Source organism: Anabrus simplex, chromosome 12, assembly GCF_040414725.1.
Source record: "Anabrus simplex isolate iqAnaSimp1 chromosome 12, ASM4041472v1, whole genome shotgun sequence".
NCBI classification, from domain to species: domain Eukaryota; kingdom Metazoa; phylum Arthropoda; class Insecta; order Orthoptera; family Tettigoniidae; genus Anabrus; species Anabrus simplex.
Window position 1 is genome coordinate 742016 of NC_090276.1, and position 26352 is coordinate 768367.

The 26352-nt window shown below is 41.8% G+C and overlaps 1 protein-coding gene across 4 annotated transcripts in view; it reads right to left on the reverse strand.

Moving 5' to 3' along the window:
* The window catches only part of Shrm (Shroom), a 611435-nt gene that overhangs the window by 87573 nt on the left and 497510 nt on the right, over nt 1–26352 (reverse strand). For all 4 annotated transcript variants that reach the window (XM_067156386.2, XM_067156384.2, XM_067156385.2 and 1 more), the window contains 2 exons: nt 24415–24494; nt 14549–17023 (listed from right to left, as the gene is read on the reverse strand). In XM_067156386.2, the coding sequence (XP_067012487.2) occupies nt 14549–17023; nt 24415–24494 (2555 nt within the window). The remainder of the gene's footprint in view (nt 1–14548; nt 17024–24414; nt 24495–26352) is intronic.

The window sequence follows — 26352 nt, forward strand, 5'->3', positions numbered from 1 at the left end:
ACAGAAACACGCAATAGTGATTACATCAATCCATATACGATTTGCGTCAGGAATAGCATCCGGCCGTTAAACAGGACCAAATCCACATATGTGTGACGCAGTTCCCATCCACACCCCACAGTTCTGGGAAGAGCGGTAGAAAAAGAAGAAGGTATTGATAACAATGCATTAGCAAAACCGATAGTAGCAAATAGAATGTTTAAAACACAGCGGATATCTACCAGTACTAACCGAACCGGGACACAGAATTAGTCGCACATCACAGAATCGAACAGCGGGTGGTCGGTGAGTCCCGAATACAAGTACACCGGGACCAGGAAAACTGCTTGTTTTCACCGAGCAACAACGAGTATTTTGTCAAACTATAGGCCTGTTGTGAAGTGATACTAATATTTAATTCCTCATTACGGGGATCAAACCGTAGCCATCATTAAAGGAGCACTATACACAACCCGCGGACCATGGCAGTTGCTTGTTTTCGCCACTAAAGAGAAGCAGGTTTTCGCTATTATTTCTATTAGTGCCACGAGTAAAATGGCACAGAATATTATGTTAACTTATATTACGTTAATATAAATATGGAGCTAGGTAATACAATTTTGTCTACCCATCGGTTAACTAGTCATATTATTTTCTATCTTCTGCGTCTGTTCAGATTATATACATATCGATAAGTCATATGTAAATGTACATTTCTATGTATAGTTTTATGATACTGCGTTGTATATTCTGATATGTAAAACCATGCAACCTGATATATGGTAATGTTATAATTTTTTAAATTTAAATGACCGGGCGAGTTGGCCGTGCGGTTAGGGGCGCCCAGATGTGAGCTTGCATCCGGGAGATGGTGGGTTTGAACCCCACTGTCGGCAGCCCTGAAAATGGTTTTCCGTGGTTTCCCATCTTCACACCAGGCAAATGCTGGGGCTGCACCACGCCGCTTCCTTCCCATTCCTGGGCCTTTCTGTCCCATCGTCGCCGTGTCGGTGCGACGTAAAGCAAATAGGCTAACTTTACAGTCATTACATGCACTATACATGTATTGGCCTAGCTACCAACACAACCACTTCAATAATTGTGACTTGTAGGCCTACACCACGTATAACTAAATACGTCAGGTAGTCAGACTGAATATAACAAATACTGATAGGCCACTCTCCTACCAGTACTTGGCTAAAACATGGCGGCTGGACTGGCCTTGGCCGCACTGTACATATAAAGTCACTGTAGCCGTGGGCGACCAGTTGCGCAACTTGTGAACAATTGCTCACTTCACACCGGGGAATAGTCAGTCCTTGCTCTTCTATTAAAAGAGAAAAAACCGACGGGTTAGGAAAATGCGGAAATATCCTGTATTTGTTTCTCGACTGACTAGAGGATTATATTATACATTGTTTGACGATCTAAATGAGGATGGCAGTAAATTCTTCAACTACCTGCGCATGTGGGGTGGGTAATAGAGAAGTATTTCCAGAAGGGTACACAGTCAATCGTAGAGACCGAGGAGATAAAAAGGGAGGGGAGGGGTGTTTAATCTGGTGAAGGAAACTTATTGTTCACATGAATGGTTTACCGATGAAAGGGATGAAATATTAGGAATAAAAGTAATTTGTGATAATATGAAGGAGGTGGGAATTATAGGAACATACAGGCCTGGAAGAGAGGAAAGAGACATGGAAATATTTGAGAAAATAATAGATTATACTCATAAGAACAATAATAATGATATGGTAATAATTGGGGGAGATCTAAACTTGTCTGAAGTTGAATGGAATGGAGCTGCAAGTGAAACCCTTGAACAGAAACTGGCAAATAAGTTAATTTGGGAGGGAGGATTTACACAAGTAGTACAAGAACCGACTCGTCTCAATAACTTGCTAGATGTATTCTTGGTTAAACCATAGGAAATTGTTGATAAAACTGAGGTAATTGAAGGAATAGGAGACCATAAGGCTGTAATAATGGATGTAGGACTCGTACCAAAAAGGCTTAATAAGAGGGTTACACAAGACAAGAAATTGTACAGAAAAGCTAAAGTTGATGAATTAAATCACAATTCAGTTGTTGGATAAGTGAAGGGAGTAATGTGGATACACTTTGGGCTAAATTCAAAGGAATTCTTTGGGAAGGAGAGAAGAGATTTGTACTTGCTAAGAAGGGTAAAATGACCTCAGACCCTGTTTATTATACACTGACTGACAGAGCAAATGCAACACCAAGAAGGAGTGGTCAGAACTTTATGCCAATTGCAGGGTAGACTGACGTCACTGAGGTATGCTCATGATGTGAAATGCGCCGCTGTGCTGCTCACGTAGCGAACGATAAATGGGACACGGCGTTGGCGAATGGCCCACTTCGTACCGTGATTTCTCAGCCGACAGTCATTGTAGAACGTGTTGTCGTGTGCCACAGGACACGTGTATAGCTAAGAATGCCAGGCCGCCGTCAACGGAGGCATTTCCAGCAGACAGACGACTTTACGAGGGGTATGGTGATCGGGCTGAGAAGGGCAGGTTGGTCGCTTCGTCAAATCGCAGCCGATACCCATAGGGATGTGTCCACGGTGCAGCGCCTGTGGCGAAGATGGTTGGCGCAGGAACATGTGGCACGTGCGAGGGGTCCAGGCGCAGCCCGAGTGACGTCAGCACGCGAGGATCGGCGCATCCGCCGCCAAGCGGTGGCAGCCCCGCACGCCACGTCAACCGCCATTCTTCAGCATGTGCAAGACACCCTGGCTGTTCCAATATCGACCAGAACAATTTCCCGTCGATTGGTTGAAGGAGGCCTGCACTCCCGGCGTCCGCTCAGAAGACTACCATTGACTCCACAGCATAGACGTGCACGCCTGGCATAGTGCCGGGCTAGAGCGACTTGGATGAGGGAATGGCGGAACGTCGTGTTCTCTGATGAGTCACGCTTCTGTTCTGTCAGTGATAGTCACCGCAGACGAGTGTGGCGTCGGCGTGGAGAAAGGTCAAATCCGGCAGTAACTGTGGAGCGCCCTACCGCTAGACAACGCGGCATCATGGTTTGGGGCGCTATTGCGTATGATTCCACGTCACCTCTAGTGCGTATTCAAGGCACGTTAAATGCCCACCGCTACGTGCAGCATGTGCTGCGGCCGGTGGCACTCCCGTACCTTCAGGGGCTGCCCAATGCTCTGTTTCAGCAGGATAATGCCCGCCCACACACTGCTCGCATCTCCCAACAGGCTCTACGAGGTGTACAGATGCTTCCGTGGCCAGCGTACTCTCCGGATCTCTCACCAGTCGAACACGTGTGGGATCTCATTGGACGCCGTTTGCAAACTCTGCCCCAGCCTCGTACGGACGACCAACTGTGGCAAGTGGTTGACAGAGAATGGAGAACCATCCCTCAGGACACCATCCGCACTCTTATTGACTCTGTACCTCGACGTGTTTCTGCGTGCATCGCCGCTCGCGGTGGTCCTACATCCTACTGAGTCCATGCCGTGCGCATTGTGTAACCTGCATATCGGTTTGAAATAAACATCAATTATTCATCCGTGCCGTCTCTGTTTTTTCCCCAACTTTCATCCCTTTCGAACCACTCCTTCTTGGTGTTGCATTTGCTCTGTCAGTCAGTGTACAAGAGAAATAAGAAAATTAAAAAGAAAATGTAGAATAGTATACAGGAAAATCAAACAGGGTAGGGAGAGTAGAGAAACTAGAAAACAGCTAATGAGGAAACTGAATAGAGTGAAAAAGGAAGCAAAAGAGAATTATATGAATAAGAGGGTAATGACCACAAAGGGAAATGGAAAAAGCTGTATTCATATATCAGGAATCAAAAAGGAAAAGGAATCCAAATTCCTACAATGGTGGGAGAAGCGGGTGAATACTATTTAACAGATACCAAGAAAGCAAACCTCTTTAGTACGGAATTCAGAGATTCAGTAGATGATTGTCAGGAACTGGAAACCGAAACAGAAGATAGAGAGGGAGAGACACAGAGGGAAATAAGAAGCTTCTCATTCACAAATGAAGATATTTTCAGAGAAATCCAACTGCTTCAGCAAGGAAAAGCAGCAGGGAGTGATCAAATTACTGGGGAGGTGATAAAGACAATGGGGTGGTACATAGTGCCTTATTTAAAATTTCTCTTTGACTATGTCATAAATAATAGTGTAATACCAAAGGATTGGAAGGAATCTATAATAAAACCAATTTATAAAGGAAAGGGTGATAAAAGGAAACTAGAGAACTACAGACCAATCAGCGTGACCAGAATAGTTTGTAAAATACTGAAGAGTTTAATAGCAAAGTACATCAGAGGGATATGTGATGATGAGTATTGGTTCATGAGGAGCCAGTATGGATTTAGAAAGAAATATTCTTGTGAGGCACAACTGGTGGGATTTCAGCAGGACATATCAGATCAGTTGGATTCAGGAGGCCAGTTAGATTGCATAGCCATAGATCTTTCCAAAGCCTTTGATAGAGTGTAACATGGAATATTATTAAAGAAATTGGTGGGAATAGGATTTGACGTAAGGGTTATACGTTGGATAAGAACATTTCTAAATTCAAGGGTTCAGAAAGTCAAAGTAGGAAATAATATATCACAGGAAGAGAAAGTTTGGAAGGGAATTGCACAGGGTAGTATAATCGATCCGCTACTTTTCTTAATATAAATAAATGATTTAGGGAATAATATAACATCAAAAATAAGATTGTATGCAGATGATATCATTGTTTATAGGGAAATAAATAACATTGAGAATTGTTCAGAATTACAAAGGGACCTTGAGAGTATCCAACAATGGGCTCAAGGTTAATGGAGGCAAATCAACTGTTACAACATTTACAAACAGGAGTTTTAAAACTGAATTTGAATATACTTTGGATGAGGTAGTTAACCCAAAAGATGGCAAGTGCAAATACTTAGGTGTGAGATTTGAAAGTAATTTGCACTGGAAGGGTCATGTTGATGACATTGTTGGGAAAGCATACAGATCGTTACATGTCATAATGAGGCTACTTAAAGGATGCAACAAAGAATTAAAAGAGAAAAGTTGTTACTTAAGTATGGTTCGTCATTATTGGAATATGCAAAGAATGTTTGGGATCCTCACCGGGAAAACCTAATAAAAGAAATAGATAGTGTGCAGAGGAAAGCAGCAAGATTTGTAACAGGGGATTTCAGGAGAAAGAGTAGTGTATCAGAAATGTTAGAGGAACTTGGGTGGGAAACTTTAAGAGAAGGGAGAAAACTAGACTTATAGGTTTATATAGAGCCTATACAGGAGAAGCAGCATGGGGAGAAATCCATGAGAGGCTTCAGTTGGAAAATAATTATATTGGCAGAACTGACCACAAGTATAAAATTAGAAGGAATTTTAGCACATGCGATTGGGGTAAATTTTCATTCATTGGGAAGGGTGTGAAGGAGTGGAACAGTTTACCAGAGGTAGTATTTGATCCTTTTCCAAAATCTGTACAGATATTCAAGAAGAGAATAAACAGCAACAGATAAAAAAATTAAATGTTAGAGGGCATTCGACCAGCGCAGGTTATTGTAAATAAAAAATGTGTGTGAATAAATTAATTCCATCCCCTGGTCTATGGAGTTTGGACAGCCAAAGTAGGGGTGAAGTACAGTGGGGACTTCGAGGGCCCTGGGACCGCTACGGTAACTGTGAAGGCCCTTCAGGAACTCTGAAAAGTGGTGGCAAAAGGGGCTCTGGCTAAGACACAGCAGGGCATTATTGCTACTTAGGTTCCAAAATGGGTAAAAAAATAAACAAGTAAATAAATGCAATGTAAAGTTTAATCTTATACCAGTTGTATAGTATATGAAGTAATTCCACATACTGAGTTGACTATGTTTGTAAGTACAGGAGATATTATTAGTAGAATTTTGTAAACAATATAAATTTATTAAGGATGAGCTGTGTGTTTAATAGAAAAAATTGTTAGCATAAATTGTATAATATTGTATTATAGGAAAATGTTCTTCTCTTGTTAATTTAATATTTAATGCTTGACAATAATGTATTTGCCACAGAGGTAGACACCTCATTTGCAAATAAAGAGCTTTTGATTTGATGTCAAAGTCGTCATTTTACGAATTGCTCGGCTACTGGAAACGACACTGGTCTAAACAATTGTTTCACTAATATAGCCATATAATGGACCAATGGTACTCGTAAATGTAAACGATTATAGAATTTTTATGGGTATTACATATTTCCATACAAAAGTAGTAAACGTTTTATAATACTCACCTAGAGTATTCTTCCCGCCTACGGCTTTTTCTTCGAATTCTGGAATAAAGTTCTTTAAAATGCTGTTCCAGAATTCAGTTTTTGTATTTTGTCAGCACAAGCTTCTGTACTGGAATCCCAAATGGCCCGTTTTCTTTCTACCTCAAAAATGAAGTCTTCAATATTTAATTGACTTTCAAATAATTTTGCCATCTCCTTCATCTGCTGTTGTAGTTTATTTGATGTCTCCATGTTCAATAAATAAACTCTCACAATAAGAAAATATTCACTCTACCACAGCACGAGACCAAACAAGGTACCGTAATGAAGAAAGATAATGGTTAGGCGGATCGCTGACTCAATTGCGTTCCATCTTCCGCATTACGTCAAGCTGGTGTGAGAACACGAACTTTACTAACGTTTCCGTATGTGCGGGCAGGTGCATCAGGCGACTAGTTGCGCCACTAGACGCCCACGGCTAATAGGCTACATTTACTGCAATGCCCCATCACGCATTTGAGTAACTAAAAGTCGCCAGAGCAGTTGCCGGTACAGACGGTCGGCGACTAGTTGCTCAGTTGCGTAACTAGTCGCCCACGGCTATTAGCGGTCTAAAAGTCGCCAGAGCAGTTGCCGGTACAGACTGCCGGCGACTAGTTGCTCATTTGCGCCACTAGTCACCCACGGCTAATAGCGGACTAAAAGTCGCCAGAGCAGTTGCCGGTACAGACGGTCGGCGACTAGTCGCTCATTTGCGCCACTAGTCGCCCACGGCTAATAGCGGCCTAAAAGTCGCCAGAGCAGTTGCCGGTACAGACTGCCGGCGACTAGTTGCTCATTTGCGCCACTAGTTCCCCACGGCTAATAGCGGCCTAAAAGTCGCCAGAGCAGTTGCCGGTACAGACGGCCGGCGACTAGTTGCTCATTTGCGCCACTAGTCGCCCACGGCTAATAAACAATACGGCGAGATCCTTTTCCCTGATGAACACTCTGAATGTTCCTTCCGTCATAATTAGAATGTTGCCTGTAAACTCTGCCCTTCTCATTCCTCCCGTGGGATCTCTCTTCGTTCCCTCTCAAGGCCGCCGTTCAATCAATCAATCAATCAATCAATCAATCAATCAATCAATCAATCAATCAATCAATCAATCAATCAATCAATCAATCAATCAATCAATCAATCAATCATCTGAATCTAAGCCTACCCACCAGATTTCCTATCAGCTGTTTACTTAGCCTTTTGTTTTCAAAGAAATCAGAAATTTATGGAACAGATTATTTCAATCCCGTACTCCTCGCCCTCTAAATGAATTTGTCCTCTTGAATTCCAACTTTATCTTCGTGTTATGATGTTCTATTCTGTGACCGAAGCCTTCATCCTTAGCTACCAAAATCAGATGAAAACAGAGGAATAATTAAAAAGCACGGATTGCCGAAGAATGTAAAGACACTACGAACACTCTGTGTGAGGTTATCAAATCACAGCCTTGTCTCCAATTAAATCTATAACGACAAGGTTAGCAAACTACTCATAGCGAATGGTTTCGTTTTCCCCTGATTTACAGGACAAACATGCCACTACGTACTTCTTATCAACTATCCGATCACATACAACTCCCAGCCATACAAATTAAGTTTTAAAAAAATGCTTTTGTTCGGGACGTCGACCTGTAGACATCTTTTCCCCCTAATATGAACCTGCGTGAAACTGGAATGGAGGAATCGAACCCGGGGCCGCCGAGTGATAGGCGGACGCTTTGCCCCCTACACCGCGGGACCGGACTACAAATTAACTTAGTAAAATAAAGAAGTGTGATTACTCTGCTGGATAAAGTAGACATCGCTCTTTATGCATCCAATATATTAAGTTTTGCAAACCAACGATAAATATTTTCGCAGTACAAAATTGTCACGGCCATTATTGGCATGGCCGACGAATTCGGTCGGGCTAAAACTAAGTGACAGAGAGGGCAGATGTTTGAATTTGATAGATTACAGGGGCTAGGAGGAATTACATAAACCTGTAAAATAACACTAGCGGTAGTCTTCCTCATTTGGAGTGCGAACGGTGAATTTCCCAAGACAAGAGAACAGCGCGAGTTGCCACAATTTTATGACCGTAATGATGATGCGCGCACACGGAAGGTAATTTACGTCGGGATCCTACCGTTACTCTATCTCCGTGAATAAGATGATTCCCGTGACTGGTGATGTGGTGACTAATGTCACCAGTCCTGCTGGTTTCACTCTCACTCACGCGTTGTGGTGTTTGTGAGAAGTGAACGATTTTGTGTTTAACTGTAGTGAAGGTCGCCACCAAAACGAAGGAAGAATATTTTTTACTTGTCGCACTGTTTGTCACATTCCTGGACAGTGCACAAGCAACACTGTTCTTTCTGCAGGAAAGACTTCGGTATTACACATGGTAGCAATACAGACTGTTTACAGCTTTACTTGTGCTTGACCGCAATCCGGTGTTCGGCTGTCCTCATCCCACAAGTTCATCAACTAGGAGTGTTTTCTCGATGACCATCAATTTTGCTCTGTATGATCAATATTAGAAGGTTGTACTCATAATATGAGCAAGATCTCTCTTTTTTGATTGTTTATACACACCATCCCCTCACGCGCATGAGCACACCAAACTCACATCTCGAAGTCACCTATTCTCCTAATGATGTTATATTTCAAAGTCATGTTTCAGCTTCATACAGACGAAGTTGTCACATGTCTCAAAGCTGAGCATTCTACTCCAAATCCGGGGCAAAGTCCATATTTGTTCAACTTGTTTCCCACAAATGTTCATACGAGAACTCTTGTCTTGTCCACGTTGGTAAGTTAACACTGTCTACAGTCAAGTATTTTCATGGAGTGAGCGCCAAAGCGAATATGACCTGCCTCTAAGAAGACCGAATACTAATCAGAGCACAATAAATGGTCAAGACAAACTGAAATGATGAGGAAGTACGAGTTTAGAGTGGCAGGAGTAATGTGCCAGTGCAGTCCACATCAAATCAGCGGCATTGTTTAGAGCCGAGAGCTGTGCATAACCAACGACACGATGAGATGGTATCGCGACAAACGGTACCGCCACAGCCAAATACAGTAGAGACAATACGCAACACTTCCTTGTTAAAATGGGAGACAAGTCGCAAGTGGCGCTCCCAGTGGCTTGACCTGAAAATTCGTGCTCAATTCAAATATATTCGGAAATGGATAAATAAATTACATCTAGAGAGAAAGTGTTACTAAGATATTAACATAAGAGTTGCTAAAGCAATTCTGGATAAATGAATGAAGAATTATTTAACAGGTTATTATTTAAAGACTGAAATTAGACATATAATCAAGATGTGAAATGGACTGCTGTGAGAGGCCTTGATCTTTCATTTATGCATTACATTTTTAGCTTTAGAACTCCTGCCCGAACGTTCATGGCTAGATTTTTCTTTTTTCTCATTATTAAAACACTTGTCAACAAAGATATCGGCACATTCCTTACACCCATGATTCAATGAATTTACATTTAAGAGCTGGACAATTCTCCTTTTATCTTGAAGCCTAACAGAAAGAAAATCTATAAATTTAGCCTCAAAAACATTCAAACATTCCCTATAAGCAATACTTGCCATAATGCCATTACATTAGGGTAAAGCAAATTTGCATCATCATATTGTTTCAACAAAATATGTACATTTCGTAAATGAGCCACATTTTCTTCAGTGCTTGACGACGCATTAGACCATTCAAAATGGGGTAACTTGGAACACAATCAGCCACACTCATATGCATATGTATTTTCCTGAATTAAATCAAACCCACAGATCACACCTACAACAACACATCAGTACTGCTGCACTATACAATAAAATATGCGTATTACATTTTAAGCCAGTTAAAATATGGGTCGAGCAGGTCAGAAGATTATGAAGTACTATAAAAATCTCTTTGTCACTGGAAGAATATATAAGCAAACACAATATCATTTACATTTTCTTGTCACAAGGGGAACGGAAGAAAGACCGCGCATTCTTCTCTACTTCATAGTTACTGCAGCCAAACAGCACAAACCTTTCCCCTCATGTTGAGAGGAGATATCAGGGAATGACACACGCTACTATTTAATTATGTTAACTCACTGAAAATGCATAAATAGCACCAAAAACTTCACACACAAATACACGTGCTCTTATGACAGAATCAGTAGTTCTCAGGTCAATCCGCTAGAGAGAGCTCTAATATCTCGCCAAGTGTCGCGTATTGTCTCTACTGTATTTGGTATAGCATATCAGACCTTAATGCTAAAATGGCGCTGAGTTTGGTTTGTTCAAATGTAAACATGAAGTCTGTTAGTGCAGTTATGTTTTCTTGAAATTTGGTTTTAAATCTAATGACATCGTTCGTGTTGTATGGCTGGATGTAGATCATACTCATCGTAGAATTCATGAGGGTGCATTAAAACATTGGAGGGCAAATTTTCCATGTAATTGATAGCTAAGGCCAAAAGTCTGAGTTGGCGCCTATCCATTTTCCAACTACTTATCTTTTGAGGTTAAAGTAAGTGATAAAGCTACTTAGTGAATGAAGATTCTCTTTGTTAAATTACAGGACAAGGTATCAACTGACTTACAATAAGTATTTACTGACCAACAATTTGGCTGTTAATATATTTTATGTAAAAATGCATGCGTCACCAGAGAACTTCAAATCGATTCCGAGAGACAAAGATTATCTGAAGTGTAACAGTTAGGTCAATGTTATGAGAGAAGTTAAAATTCGTGACAGGGTCAGGTTAATGTAGACTATTATCTTTAAAAGTGTCTGGTAACAGAGAATTCATTCAAATAAATATATTTATGAAACAAGAACTGATTTATCGGAAGGAGAATTATGGACAGGAATAAGGATGCCTTCTACCATTTCGATACATCTCCAACTTGTTTGAAGTCATGTTAGAAAAGAGTAGATAACACAACTGAACGACAGCAGATCACTGGTGTTCGATATCGCTCACGTACAATGCACAATGTTTCTGTGTTACACGTGTCTAGAATCAATATGCTCGGGCCTATATTTTCAGATGGATCTGCTTATTTTGTTAGTTTAACTTAACATGTGTTGTAACAACTTAGCAATTATGTTTGTGGATCACAGGCTTCTTTACATTAAAATACAGAACAAGAACAATATGATCGAGTATGTTCAGATTACAATGTAAAATCCAACTTTCGGGCTTCTTTGAAAATAGACTGAATAATCTCCTGTATTATATCTCTGTGAATGTTCAACTTCCCACTTGTTTCTCAGTTTCTCTTCAATTTCTTTTGTAAAATTCCCAAGGGGGCGCGGTTCTAACACAACTTCACCGTCGAAGTGGAACGTTTGGCTCACACGGAACCTTGCGACTGATCGCTGAAAGTGTCATTCTCCGAAAGAGAGGTAGTCAATTCGTAAGTAATCCAGGAAATGGAGTGGAAATTCACACATGCACGTCTGAGGCGACTGCGCGTTTATGCGAATGGTGCTCGGATGAATTCTAATGGTGAAGACGGCACATCAAGCCATCGGAACGAACTAATGAAGGTTAATCGAACCCGCAGGGCAGGGCGCTAACCAGCCGGACTACACACGGCTAACGTTAGCTACACAAGTAGTGATTTTGAGAAGATATTTCAAATACTGTGATGATGCAGACTTGGTGGTGTGAGATTCTAACAAACAAAGAAGCATTAGGAGCCTTATGAATTAGTCAAAAGGGGCCGATGACCTGCGATGTTAGGCCCCTTAAAACAACAAGCCTCATCAATTAGTCAAAACTCTAACTGATCAAAGAAGGAATTATACATTTTTGCAGAGTGCTACAGATGAATAAATTGAGTTGTTCTGAAGGTGCAAAATGGATGACACAACAAATAAGAGCGGAGATTCAAATGATTGTACATTTTAATGATAGTAAAGAGAGAAAGAGACACAATCTGTTGATAAAATACTGTAGTTTTCACTTGCTTCGTAGGTGTTTTTCTATAGAAGGAATACATCATTTTGTAACATAGATTGCTATATATTACACAAAGTGTTGTCCGACTCATTGGCTGAATGGTCAGTGTTGGGTTCAGAGGGTCACGGGCCGGGTTTGGGATTTTAATTGCTCGTGATTAATTCTTCTGGCTTGGGGACTGGGTATTTGTCTTTGTCCCAACACCCTACACTACCAGAAGCACGCATCGGTGATCACGTCCACCCATATAGGGTTGGCTGCGAGGAAGGGCATCTGGCTGTAAAACAGGGTGTGTTCATGGTAGTAGAAAAAGAACATAAAGTGTTAGTTTCTTTATGCTGCACCTTTGATCCCTCACTTTAACTTCACTGGTACCCACTTGTTTTCACTTTCAGGAATTGGGAGGACCTGTTTTAAGGGACACTAGAGTAAGTATTTTGAAACAAATGATAACTGATCTCTTTGTTTGAAGCGCTCAGATTGTTGGAGTGTTCAGCTGCACTTTACACAATATTGTACGATGACCATGTTCATGTTTGCCCAGTGTTTGGTGGATAGACCGTGGTGGCCTTACGACATCCTCGCCGAGGAAGTACGACTATTAACACCATTCATCGGCGTGAAAATGGACTCGCTAGAACTGAGGGGATTGGAGGAGAACAAGAGTTAACCAAGGGAGGTCGGATATGAAAGTGAGAAGCCTGACAAGTAAGTGGAAGCAATGCCACACTCAGCTGGTCCCCTTTCAGTCACCTCTGCCGGGCTGAGTGGCTCAGACGGTTAAGGCGCTAGCCTTCTAACCCCAACTTGGCAGGTTCAATCCTGGCTCAGTCCGGTGGTATTTGAAGGTGCTCAAATACGACAGCCCCGTGTTGGTAGATTTACTGGCATGTAAAATAACTCCTGCGGGACTAAATTCCGGCACCTCGGCGTTTCCAAAGACCTTAAAAAGTAGTTAGTGGGACGTAAAGCAAATAACATTATTATTATTATTATTATTATTATTATTATTATTATTATTATTATTATTTAGTCACCTCTTACACCAGGCAGAGGATAGGGTACAGTCGAACAAGGTTATGGCAGCAGCAGACCCGGTGTTTGTGAGTGACGTCATGCAGGTACAATATCACCTGGCAGAGGATAGGGTACACTCGAACAAGGTTATGGCAGCAGCAGATCTTTGACTCCCCGGTGTTCGTGAGCGACGTCATGTAGGTACGTCACCACGTCGAGGACGCAGATGCAATGCAACTGCTCCGTTCCCTGATGCAGCAGGTGTGTGGTGTGTTTTGCTCGTAGCATGGACACGGGTTCCTATTCCTGGACGCCCTCAAAATGTGTAAAAGGAATTTAGATACAACTTCTAGTCTCCAATCCTCGCAGAAAATTTCACAGGTTAGGGCCTAATTCATTCGATACACTAAGTTGCAAACCTTTACAGGCAGGGAAATGATGTTCCCCAAAAGACCATCAAGAGATTTTAACAGACTCTGTGAATCAAACATGTTGTACAAATCTCATATATTTGTAGAGATTTCTATATTAATAAAAATCATAAAAGTGATAAATTGTTCTAACAATTTTCAGTTACTCAACGTATTATTTCATTACGAAACAGAGCTTTTTGTTAGCAGATAATTCATGTTTTCCCTAGTCAACAGAAATGGTAAAGGAAGTAGGACCTGTGCGGATGATAAAAGCCATGTGAAGGAAACTTAGTCTTTGCCCATTTGCACTTCATCTGAATGGAATAATTTCAGAATGTTTCATTGAACATCCCATTTCATCGCTATAATTTCAATAGCCGAATTCCAGGCTAAGAATTCAACAGACTGAGCTCAAATCAGACAAAAGGTTTTCCTTTCGACGTACTGAGATGCCCTTAAAGGGCAAAACGTGGCCCTATAATTTACTTCATAAGATTTAATTCTTAATTAAAATCACTCTTTATGTATTGAATAGGTGGAATTAAATAAACATTAATATTTCTTTGACTTTAATGTACCAAGAGAGGCCGCAGATGTCCTGTAACCTGCCACAGCTCGTGGACTTCTTCTCAATCAAACTTGTTTCTACATGACAAACCTCTTGTCAGACTGTGTTCTTCCGGCACCTGCGGCCTTCATTGACCACCTTTGTTTCAACTTAAAGTAAAACCTTCAAAAGTCTCCTCAGTTAATATGAAGCCCATTGAAACATTTTAATTTCTACAACAACGGAATGTGAAATTCTTTCAGGATCTAGGAAATCACCTCACTGACAGCCATCAACAACTTTTCTAACTCCCATGCAAAGAATACACGAAAAATGTTACTCACTGTTGGCTGTGGGTTGGCGAGCCTGCAGGAGAGCCAGCAGCATCGTTCACCGTAGACGAAGGCGAAGAGCTGCTGTCGGAAGGCGACATGGGCGGAGCATGTCCTGGAGATCGGGCAGGAGAGGTGGTTGGAGCGTGTCCTGGAGATCCAGCAGGTGAAGGGGACACCTGCACGTGACTTATAGTGTCCCCGTTGGGAACGGCCAAAGGCAGCCGCTGCAATCGTGCTCTCGCTGGCATGGACGAGAACTCTCTCTTGCTTAACCTGTTGAGGTCGCTCATTCTCACCGACTCCGTGAAACCCCCGTTCTGGACCGTCCGCTCGCTCAAGGGGGCGGCCAACTTCCCGTTCACGACAAGCTTCTGGGTCGAGTATTTCAGATTTGACCAATGATCGCCGGCACGAGAGCCATCCGTCTTCTGATGCAGGTTCTCTGTTGATCTCATGCCGGACGGCCGACTGAACATGCTCCCTGTATTTCTGTATCCAGATGTGCTCAAAGGATTGTAATGTTTCTGTGACTGGATGTTGTCTTGGTATCTGTAGAGAGATGTGCTGCCATCTAATGACCTATTGCTCTCTAGATGTCTCCTACTCAAAGTACCCCCTTCCAGATACCTCTGGTGCAATGCGTCCACGTGTCTCGACGTCACTATGCCGTTCTCCGAGATGTTCTCGGTACCGTTTTGTTGTGGAGAACTTCTGGGCTCTGCACTACTACTCTCCAGACCTCTGGATCGTGACGAACAGTCTTTCTCGGAATGCCTAGCCGAAGAGCTATCGGTACTCTGCAAATTGCTCTCACTGTCCTCGCGTTTATGAACTTGCGACAGGCGTCTACAGGAGGAGTTCGTCTCTGCCTGCTGCAGGTACGTCAAATGAGAAGGAACCATTTCGTTCTCGTGGAGTGTTTGGACTGTCGGCCAGGAACAGGACTCCATGTACTTCTGGGGCAGATGGTTTGTCTCCGATGTCGCATGTCTGAGAAGCGCAAGATGATTCTCTTGTTGTTTCTGCTGTACTGGAGTTTCCAAGTTCCTGTGAACTGCGTGAGGATTCTCCTGTTGTTTCTGCTGCACCAAAGTTTCCAAGTTCTGAGTAACTGCATGAGGATTCTCCTGTTGTTTCTGCTGCACCAAAGTTTCCAAGTGCCTATAAACTGTGTGAGGATTCTCCTGTTGTTTCTGCTGCACCGAAGTTTCCAAGTGCCTATGAACTGTGTGAGGATTCTCCTGTTGTTTCTGCTGCACCGAAGTTTCCAAGTGCCTATGAACTGTGTGAGGATTCTCCTGCTGTTTCTGCTGCACCGAAGTTTCCAAGTGCCTATGAATTGTGTGAGGATTCTCCTGTTGTTTCTGCGGCGTGGAAGTTTCCAAGTGCCTATGAACTGTGTGAGGATTTTCCTGTTGTTTCTGCTGTACGGAAGTTTCCAAATGCCTATGAACTGCATGAGGATTCTCCTGTTGTTTCTGCTGTACGGAAGTTTCCAAATGCCTATGAACTGCATGAGGATTCTCCTGTTGTTTCTGCTGCACCGAAGTTTCCACGTGCCTATGAACTGTGTGAGGATTCTCCTGCTGTTTCTGCTGCACAGAAGTTTCCAAGTGCCTATGAACTGCGTTAGGATTCTCTTGTTGTTTCTGTTGCACCGAAGTTTCCAAGTGCCTATGAACTGCGTGGCCGCTCTCCAACAGTCTTTGATGACCAGTGGTAGCCCCGTTTTCTATATATCGTTGAACTGTAAAACCAGTTTCTGTATGCCTCGTTTGCTCTGTATACTGTGAGTACCTCTGCGAGGAGGAACTTTCAGCATTTCTGTTCTCTGGGTGTTTCTGAAGAGCACTTTCGACAGACTTTTGCTCTACGGAACAAATTTCAGGTAAGTTTGTACCTGCTTCATGTTTCTGTAGTGCAATATGGATGGAGGAACTATTGAAGGAATCGTACTCACTATGTCTATGGACGGAAGGAATAACATCGGGTTGTGAACTAGAGGAACTGGTTCTTGTAGGAGAAAGTGGAGCCACGAGAGAACTGGTTGGTTCCTGACTTCGGAGCAAGGAGAGCTTCTGAGACGAACTCGGATTACTCTCGGAATGCCTAGGAGGTGACATTGGAGCCTCTGAAGATCTTGACGGTAAGTTAGTGTATTCTGCTAGCCTGTCCAAATACCTCTCACAGTTACTTTCCAAGTTTGAAGTTTTCTCCAGTGCCACGGACCAGTCGGAGGAATGGAGTTCTGGAGGAGGCGGCGGCAGTGGCTCGTCGGTGGCGAAGACTTCATCTTCCAACATCGGAGGAGGTGATGGCGGAGGAAGATCCGGGCTAGGCAGCCGATCCGGAACGGGCGGCGCAAAGGCTGCCCGCAAGTGAGGCTTCTTGGGAGGTCTCTCTGGCACCCAGTCATCCACGGAGATGGACGGACCAACGATGAGAGGGCCGAGCAGATCGGACGACAAGGAGCCACAGCTGGAACTGGAAATAAACATTGTAATTGTATATGTCGTACTGTCTTTTGTATGACTACATTTGGTGTTGGCTCAATTGTGGCCGGAGAAGAATCAAAATGAACTCCAGGCTCAATGCTTGCCTTGCAAACTGTGGTGAATCTGCATGTTCACTGCACACATCCGGCAGGTAGAAACATTTCTTGTGGGCACATAGTCATCAGGATTGTGCAACAGAACACTGAAAGTCACTCTGAAGTTTTAGACCATGAAATAATGGAGACTCACCAAAGTTAGACCGTGACTGGAATGTAGCACTGTGATGACGAACTTAAAAGACTGTGGAATGTTGGCAACTTATAAAACAGAAAGCAGGACATTAAATTAAAGGTGTTGTTAAGTTCCGATAAACTCACACAGAACTATAAAACACTCAAGTCTGGAAGACATGTGACAATCTACTTATTGCTTTTCTTGTTCCCTTATGACATTTAGCAGATACACTCATTATTCAATATTTACTGCTAGTGATAATCTCACAGTCTGCTCGTTCGCCTCAGTGGCTAATTTACTGAAAGGTAGCGAGTCGTACAAGAGAGGAGTGCAGTGGGCAGTACGGAACAGAGGCCCTAGTACGGTAAGGTACAGGATAACTGATGCAATCTACGGTATTCTGTACGAAAGAGCTGAATTCTTGGAAGAAACTATCTTTATATTGCACTGTTTTCATACTAACTTTGATATGGGAGTGAAATCTGGTTGGACTCAGAATATCATATTAATAAGTCGGAAGTAGTACAAATAAGTGGAAACAGTGGTGGGAGGGTAGGTACTTGGAATGAGGAGATAAGGCCAAGTTAGGAATGAACTCGATGGATGAAGCCTTACGCGTAACCAGCTTTAGTAGTGGGGTTGTGTGAGACAAATGGAGGAGGATATTGGACTCGGCTTTCTAATGATAAGAGATGTGGAAAAAAACAGGTGAGTGGGGAGGTGAGCAACCTGAAAGAACGTGAAGTGTGATCTGCCTTCTTTTGTTCCTACGGTACATCACAGTTGAGCTAAATCTCTTGTTTTCGTGGAGTCTACTACGGAAAGTCAACGCTTTAGTTCGGTTGAAGAATTATCATCTGTGCCTCATATAGAGTTTGAAAGAGAAGATGGTGACTGATGTAGACGATGATGTATCTAAACGAATGATCTGAATCAACGAGAGAGAGATCCTGAAGTCTGCTAAACAAGGTTTAGACGTTCATCTTATCTATATATATAAAATAGCTTGTCCTGACTGACTGACTGATTCATCATCGCCGAGCCAAAACTACTGGACATAAAGAAATGAAATTTTGGGGATATATTCACATTATGATGTAGGTGCTCGCTAAGAGAGGATTTTTGGATATTCCTACGGTAAGGGGGTGAAAAGGGGGGTGAAATTTTAAAATGAGTGTATCTATATCTCAAAACTTTAGAAGTTTATAGATGTGAAAATTGGTATTTAGAATCTTCTTTAAAAATAAGGAAACACGTATTTTTTCTTTTTCAGAAAATCCCAATAGGAGGGGTGAAAAAGGGTGAAAATGGGGGAAAATGGGTTGAATGCCTTTAATCAGGATACCGGTACTTATATATCAGAAACCGAAGATATTACAGACCTCAAAATTGGTACTTTTGATCTCTTTTAAAAATAAAGAAACACGTATTTTTTTGTTTTTGGAAAATCCAATTAATGGCAGGGTGAAAAGGGGGTGAATGTTTAAAACGAGTGAATCTATATCTCGAAACTTTTCAAGTTTGCTGATGTAAAAATTGGTATTTAGAATCTTCATTAAAAATAAAGAAACACGTATTTTTTTGTTTTCGGAAAATCGCAATAGGAGGAGTGAAAAGGGGTGAAAATGGGTTGAATGCCTTTAATGAGGATACTTATATCTCAGAAACTGAAGATATTACAGACCTGAAAATTGGTGTTTGGGATCTCCTTTAAAAATAAAGTAGCACCTATTTTTTGGTTTCTGGAAAACCCAATTAAGGGGGGGTGAAAAGGGGGGTAATATTTTAAAACGAGTGTATCTATATCTCAAAACTTTTAAAGGTTATAGATGTAAAAATTGGTATTTAGAATCTTCATTAAAAATAAAGAAACACGCATTTTTTTGTTTTCGGAAAATCACAATAGGAATCGTGAAAAGGAGTGAAAAATTGGTTGAATGCCTTTAATGAGGCTACTTATATTTCAGAACCTGAAGATATTACAGACCTGAAAATTGGTGTTTGGGATCTTCTTTAAAAATAAAGACACACGTATTTTTTTGTTTGTGGAAAATCCAATTATGGGGGGGGGGGGGTGAAAAGGGGGTGATTTTTTTAAATGAGTGTATCTATATCTCAAAACTTTTAAAGTTTATAGATGTAAAAATTGGTAATTAGAATCTCCTTTAAAAATAAAGAAACACGTATTCTTTTGTTTTCGGAAAATCCCCATAGGAAGGGTGTAAAAGGGTGAAAAATGGGTTGAATGCCTTTAATGAGGCTACTTATATTTCAGAACCTGAAGATATTACAGACCTGAAAATTGGTATTTTGGATCCACTTTAAAAGTAAAGAAACATGTATTTTTTTCGTTTTTGGACAATCCAAATATTGGGGGGTGAATTTTTTAAAATGAGTGCGTCTACATCTTAAAACTTTAAAATTTACAGATGTAAAAATTGGTAGTTAGAATCTCCTCTAAAAATAAAGGAACACGTATTTTTTTATTTCCTGTAAATCCTAATAGGAGGGGTTTAAAAGGGGTGAAAAATGGGTTGAATGCCTTTAATGGGGATACACATATCTCAGAAACGAAAGATATTACAGAACTGAAAATGTGTATATGGGATCTCCTTTAAAAATAAAGAAACACGTAATTCTTAGTTTTTGGGAAATCCAATTAATGGCGGTTAAACAGGAGTGACAAATTGGGGTGAATTTTTTGAAAGACTATATCTACAGAATATCTTGGAAACGTAAAATGTTGCAGATGTAAAAAGTGGGTGTTTGGAATCTCCTGTAAATGTAAATAAACATGGGTGATTTGTTTATGGAAACTCCACGTAAGGGGAACTCAAAAGGGGTGAAATTTTAAAATGAGAATTTTTACAGTATATCTAAAAAAACTTAACATGTTACAGAAGTGAAGGTATTTTTTATCTCTATTAAACATAAAGAAACGTGTGTTTTTAGTTTTCGGAAATACCACTTGGGTGGAGGGGGGTGGTAAAAGTGACTGAAAATGGTGTTGAATTCTTTTAATTAGGCTACTGATATCACAAAAATGAAGACGTTACAGACGTGAAATTTGATATTTGCAATCTGCTTTAAAAGTAAAGATACACGTATTCTCGGAAAATCCAATGAAGGGACGGGGGGGGGGGGGGGGGGAAGAATTGAAAAATTAATTGGCTTAATTGTATGAGAATACATACATCTAATAAAAACTAAAGTTGTTACAGACGTGAAAATTCGTATTTGGATCTCCATTAAGAACAAAGAAAAGCGCGTTTTGGTGGGGAAACCATCTTGGAGGGCGGGAGTGTAAAGGAGTTGAATTCCTTTCATGAGGACACATAAATCAAAAACTGAAGAGGTTAGAGTGGTGATAATTGGTATTTAAGAAGATCCTTTACTATTAAAGAAACAAGTATTTTTTGCGGGAAAATTCACTTGGGGGGGGGAGTATTGTGATATGAAGTGCAGAAAGTAAATTATTTTTATTGGGATACTTATATCTCAAAACTGAAGGTAATAGACGTGAACATTGGTGTTTGGAATCTCCCTTAAACATAAAGAAACAAGCATTCTTTTAATTTTGGGGGGGGGGGGGGGGGTGGCGGTAAATAAACTTAACGGCGGTGGGGTGTAGAAGGAGGTGAGACCAATTGATTTTAGCTGTTATTAATGTACTTATAAGGACCCTCCGTTGCTCAGGCGGCAGCGCGCCGGCCTCTCACAGCTGGGTTCCGTGGTTGGTTCAAATCCCGGTCACTCCATGTGACATTCGTGCTGGACAAAACGGTGGCGGGACAGGTTTTTCTCCGGATACTCAGGTTTTTCCTGTCATCAGCCATTCCAGCAACACATAATAGTAGTAATAATAATAATAATAATAATAATAATAATCCGGACCGTCGTCAAATGTGCGGACCGCGCTGGAAACGGCTCCTGGACGGGTAATGACTAAGAATGCAGTCCGGCCGCGGGTTCAGTGCCGCCAAGGCACCCAATATGACACCACGCCGGATCTCCTGAAGGATTTTATCCATATTAAAAATGATTATATGAAAAGATGGCAAAGATTTACGGGCCCAACTGACCGGGAGGAATACCTGAGCCTAACCCGGGAAGTACGAAAACGATTGCTGGAAAGGAAGATTTAAAAATGGGAGGAAACGTGCCGTAAAATAATAGAAAACCAGTCAGGTCGGGAATTTTGGTGGATTCTCGCAGAAAACGAGTCAGATCGCGAATTTCGGCGGATTATATATCTAAAACAATAAGCATTCAATTATAAATTTCAGTATAATACCGTAGCGAAGCACGGGTATCTTGCTAGTTACTGATATGAGACATTCAAGATGGTGGCTGTTGATATAGTAGTGGCTTCTTAAGATTTTTAACTTGAGAAAATTGAAGGAAAACTCCACTGCCAGAATGACAGGTAAGGTCCTTCCAGAGTCTAGCAGACAAGTGTGAACCTGTAGCTAACAAGTTCCTGCTACAAGGGACTGTTTTATGTGCATTTCCAACGTCCTAAAACTAGGCCAGGAGGTGTGACTTCTCTTGCTTGCTGATAATTCAAAACCACTACGTTGTTAGTACGAGTTTCACCAGTCCGGCCCCATGGTGAAGGCCTGTCACCCGGCGGTCCCGGGTTTGATTCCCGGCCGGATCAGGGGTTTTTAATTTTAATGATTAATATCCCTAGCCTGGGGACTGGGTGTTTGTGACGTCCTTAATCTTCCTTTCCTCACACACAACATTCCACACTACCACCCTTCCAATTACACGCAGGCTCATACAATATGGAGCTAGTAGGGGCAAAAGATCCACATGGGTCGACGCCCCGAACAAATAGCATAAAAAAAAGAGTTCCATCAAGTTCAAACTTTGAATGTCATGAAAATCTAAATCTAATTCAGCATTTTCCAGCAACAGTCGGGAGTTATGTGACAAGGAGAGGAAACTGAAACATCTACGTGCTAATTAGAAGGGAATTGGAGACTATTTAAAGGCGACGATGATGCCTCATCGGCCCCGAGAGCAAAAGTAATAGTGCCGCGATGCAGAGAAGTGGTTACCGGGCAAAGGAGCTGAGGAATCTGACTACAGTTAGTGAAATGTCGAGTGCTTGGAACGAGACCTTAGCAACATAATTTCACATGATGGAAGGCTGCCTGCAGTGGGCGTCAGGCAAACTATGAGCGCCATGACATGTGCTCCCTGACAATACCCAAGCACAATTCAATCCGTATTTGGCCTAAATCAGAAAGGCAGAACATCTACATAAATCCACAGTTGCATGGGCAAAACCAGTTAAAAAAGCACATTGCTACACCCAACATGCTCACTGCTTGCATACAAGAAAGTCATTGGAAAGAACTGGAATCTCCTGGCAATGGAGATGTACCATGGCATGACCAACCAAAAGAGAGTTGCTGTCGTTCTCAGAAAGTCTTAATATCCCGCTGGCTATGATGAAGATGAGAAAGAGCAGTTCTAGCAGGAGATGGGCGGTGATCTGAAAGGACATTCAGATGCTCTAAAGGCTGCCAAGGAGGAATGGATATGGCACCAAAATGATTATAGACTTCGCTGAGACAAATGACACCTTTCTCAAGAAGTGCACTACTCGCTCAGTAGTGGCAACATCTGAAGGCCTGGTACGACGCCACAACTTTCAAATAATGACTCAAAAGTGAAGGTTATACTCAGCAGATCTGCATATCAATGATGACTCTGAAGTTGGCTGCGTGAGACGCCCAGAGTGTGGCCTTGCTTAGCAACATCACGTTGCCCCTGCTAACAGAACCTGCACCATTGTCTGTGCATTAGTCACAGTGAGTTCCCCATCCACCTATTCCTGAAAGCATCCCAATGGCAGGTCCCATCAGAGCTATCAGCTGCATGAAGAATGAAACATAGTGGGTTTGAACCCCACTGTCAGCAGCCCTGAAGACGGTTTTCCGTGGTTTCCCATTTTCACACCAGGCAAATGCTAGGGCTGTGCCTTAATTAAGGCCAACCCAATTGTAAAAATTAAAAAAAAATTAAAAAGAACCAAACACAATCAGGACCACATGAATAGCCTGCCGAATTCTGGAAACTGAGGAAATAAGCAAAAATTCTCCCTTTGCGGGAAGCTAAAGTGGATGAATGTGTTTTTCAATAAATGAAACTCAAATACCGATAACAACTAATGAGACATCACTTCTGTCACACAGTTTCGGATAACTCGCAGCCATATCCAAAGACGCTGGTTGACCAGTTTTTTCAACACAGTAACAATCTCTGGCTGGGCCCACAAGCATCATAGCGTCGATATTCAAAATCAAAGGTGACCCACCAGACAGCTCTGACTACCGTATCACAGAGCCTGCTGAAAATGACGGAGGGACGACTGCCTTCCTCGACCTTGAGAAGGCTTTCCATGCACGTTGCAACGCTGGTGCTCCAGAGCTGCCGGCACCTCGGACAGCTTCCCTGACCACCAGAGCTCATCATTGACGTCGCGACTTCCAACGCAGTGTTTCTTGATGTTGTGCTCCCTGACAACACCCAGGCACAATTGCAATACATATTTGGCCTCCATCAGAACATCAGGAAGGCAGAATTACCTAAACCAAGTGATCGCACCATCCAAGTCGGGGAAAACAAAACCAGATAGCTTGGATCTTGCCAGCAGAGCGACAATGAAGTGCGAGCAAGTTGGATGCGGTGGAGGGAGGCCACTGCCTCATCGCCTAAAGTCAAACGATAGCAGCGCTATATGGTGCTGAATGTCAACTCTCCAATTTCACACCATGAAGATGTGAATTGTCCGGTGGTCTAATCCACAACATGACAACAAATGTGCATTGCGCCGATGCAGCAACACTTGGACGTCAATGGCCCGATACGAGGGGTGTTAGAAGAAGCTATTTGGCCCTTGTCCTGTCCTACAAAGGAGACTTGCAGTGAAGGCTCAACTCGGGGCCCCACTGGCACATTATTTTGCAATTGAAAAGGCCTACACGGCTTGAATGCTCGCTATTCATTAAATTAAAATAACTTAATTTTTCAAGTAATTTCAATCTTTTAATGCTTATTAAAAGAATAATTTGCTGACAGTGACGTCATGGAGCTTCTTATTAGTTTTTGGTTGTTGTGTTTAAGACTTACCTGTGTTGGTGCCTCGAGTTCTCTCGCATGTTGCTGGTACCTGAATCCGAACTCGCACCTGCTTCTCGATTTGCAGCCATCTAATGGACAGACAAAAGACAACATTTCAACACATGGCAAAGGGTTCCAGAGACTGCGCTGCTAGATAATCAGGTATTTTGACATCACTTACATGGCACGCTTCAAGCTTGCTTACATCGGCAAGAACCATTTTCAAAACATTTAAATTTTTAGTGCAATATTTGTGGACTGTTCATAAACTTAAGATGTTAGGGCAGATAATTAAGTTATTTGTAATTCACTTTATCGTGCACAGATACAGATAGGTCTTATGGGATGGGGAAGGTAGTGACCCCAGTCTTAATTAAGGTACAGCACCAGCATTTGTCCGGTGTGAAAATGGGAAAACATAGAAAACCATCTTCAGGGCTGCCGACAGTGGGGTTCGAACCCAGTATCTCCCAAATGCATGCTCAGAGCTGCGAGCTCCTAACTGCACGGCCACTTGTTCAGTAGATAATTACTTAGAGAGTTTTTGCTGGTAATTTCCTGGCACGAGTTACAAACGAGGCTTACAAATCGGGCGAGTTGGCCGTGCGATTAGGGGTGCGCAGCTGTGAGCTTGCATCCGGGAGATAATGGGTTCGAACCCCACTTTCAGCAGCCCTAAAGATGGTTTTCCGTAGTTTCCCATTTTCACACCACGCAAATCCTGGGGCTGTACCTTAATTAAGGCCATGGCCACTTCCTTCCCATTCCTAAGCTTTTCCTATGCCATCGTCGCTACAAGATCGATCTGTGTTGATACACAGCAGCAGTCTTAGAAAATCAACTTGTTCTCTCACTCAGTCAACTCGTACGTCATTCTGCTTAAGAAGCTGGTCAGTAACAGTCTCTCTGTTACGGCTAGTAGTATGTCTTTAAAATACAGAAATATCATAATAAAATAACACAAAATTCTTTTAAAAATGCTAAATATTAAAAAATAACCCCGATTTCCACTAAAACCTAAAACGATAACTAGATCAAGAGGTCAACTTACAAGGAATTTGTTCTTTCTGAAGATTCAGGATACAATGAAAAGTAGATTAACACTTGACCATATTATAAGACAGTTTTAAGTCAGGACATGAAAAATTTGTGATGATTACAATCAATATCACTACGCAGCATGATTTTTGCGGCAAAGCATCTGATACGTGATTTTAACTAAATAAGGTCTCCTGATTTCAGAAATGTTATTGGTTCTATTGTATCACATCTAGTTTTCCTGTGATTTGCCATTTACTGTCTGAAAACGTGTCATTGCGGCACAGTGCTGCTTTGTGATAACAGCGAATCTGCTGTTTATGGATTCCTGCAAGAGGAGCTTAAAGGCTGTACTACTTCATAACCGTAACATTCTAGCTTCGATTCCTGTGGCACATTCGGTTTCACTAAAAGAAAATTACAATATGTCACAATGCAAACTGTTTTAGATAAAATCAAGCATCATGAGCACTGCTGGGATGTGTGTAGTGACTTGAAGGTGTGTGGTATTGTATTAGGACAACAAGCAGGCTACACTAAATTGCCTTGTTATTTATGTGAATGGGACAGCCGAGCTAGATGTCTACACCTTCCTGGACCAAGAGACAAGTTTTGACACTTGGTGTGAAAAATGTTACAAATGTTACAAATGCTACAAATGCTTCATTAGTTGACCCACAAAAAATTATTTTGCTGGGGAATCATGAAGCAGTTAGTCAAGGCCTTGGACAAAATCAGCCCCTGTTTCAAGTACAATGCAAGCAAATTTCAGAAAATCACGTTTAAGTTTCAAAATAAAATGCTTTCATTGCCTCAGAGTTGTTTGTTTATGTGTTTTTGTGCAAATCAGTATTATATTACAATAAATGCTAAATATTTCATTGTAATTTTATACTCAATAATTATTAA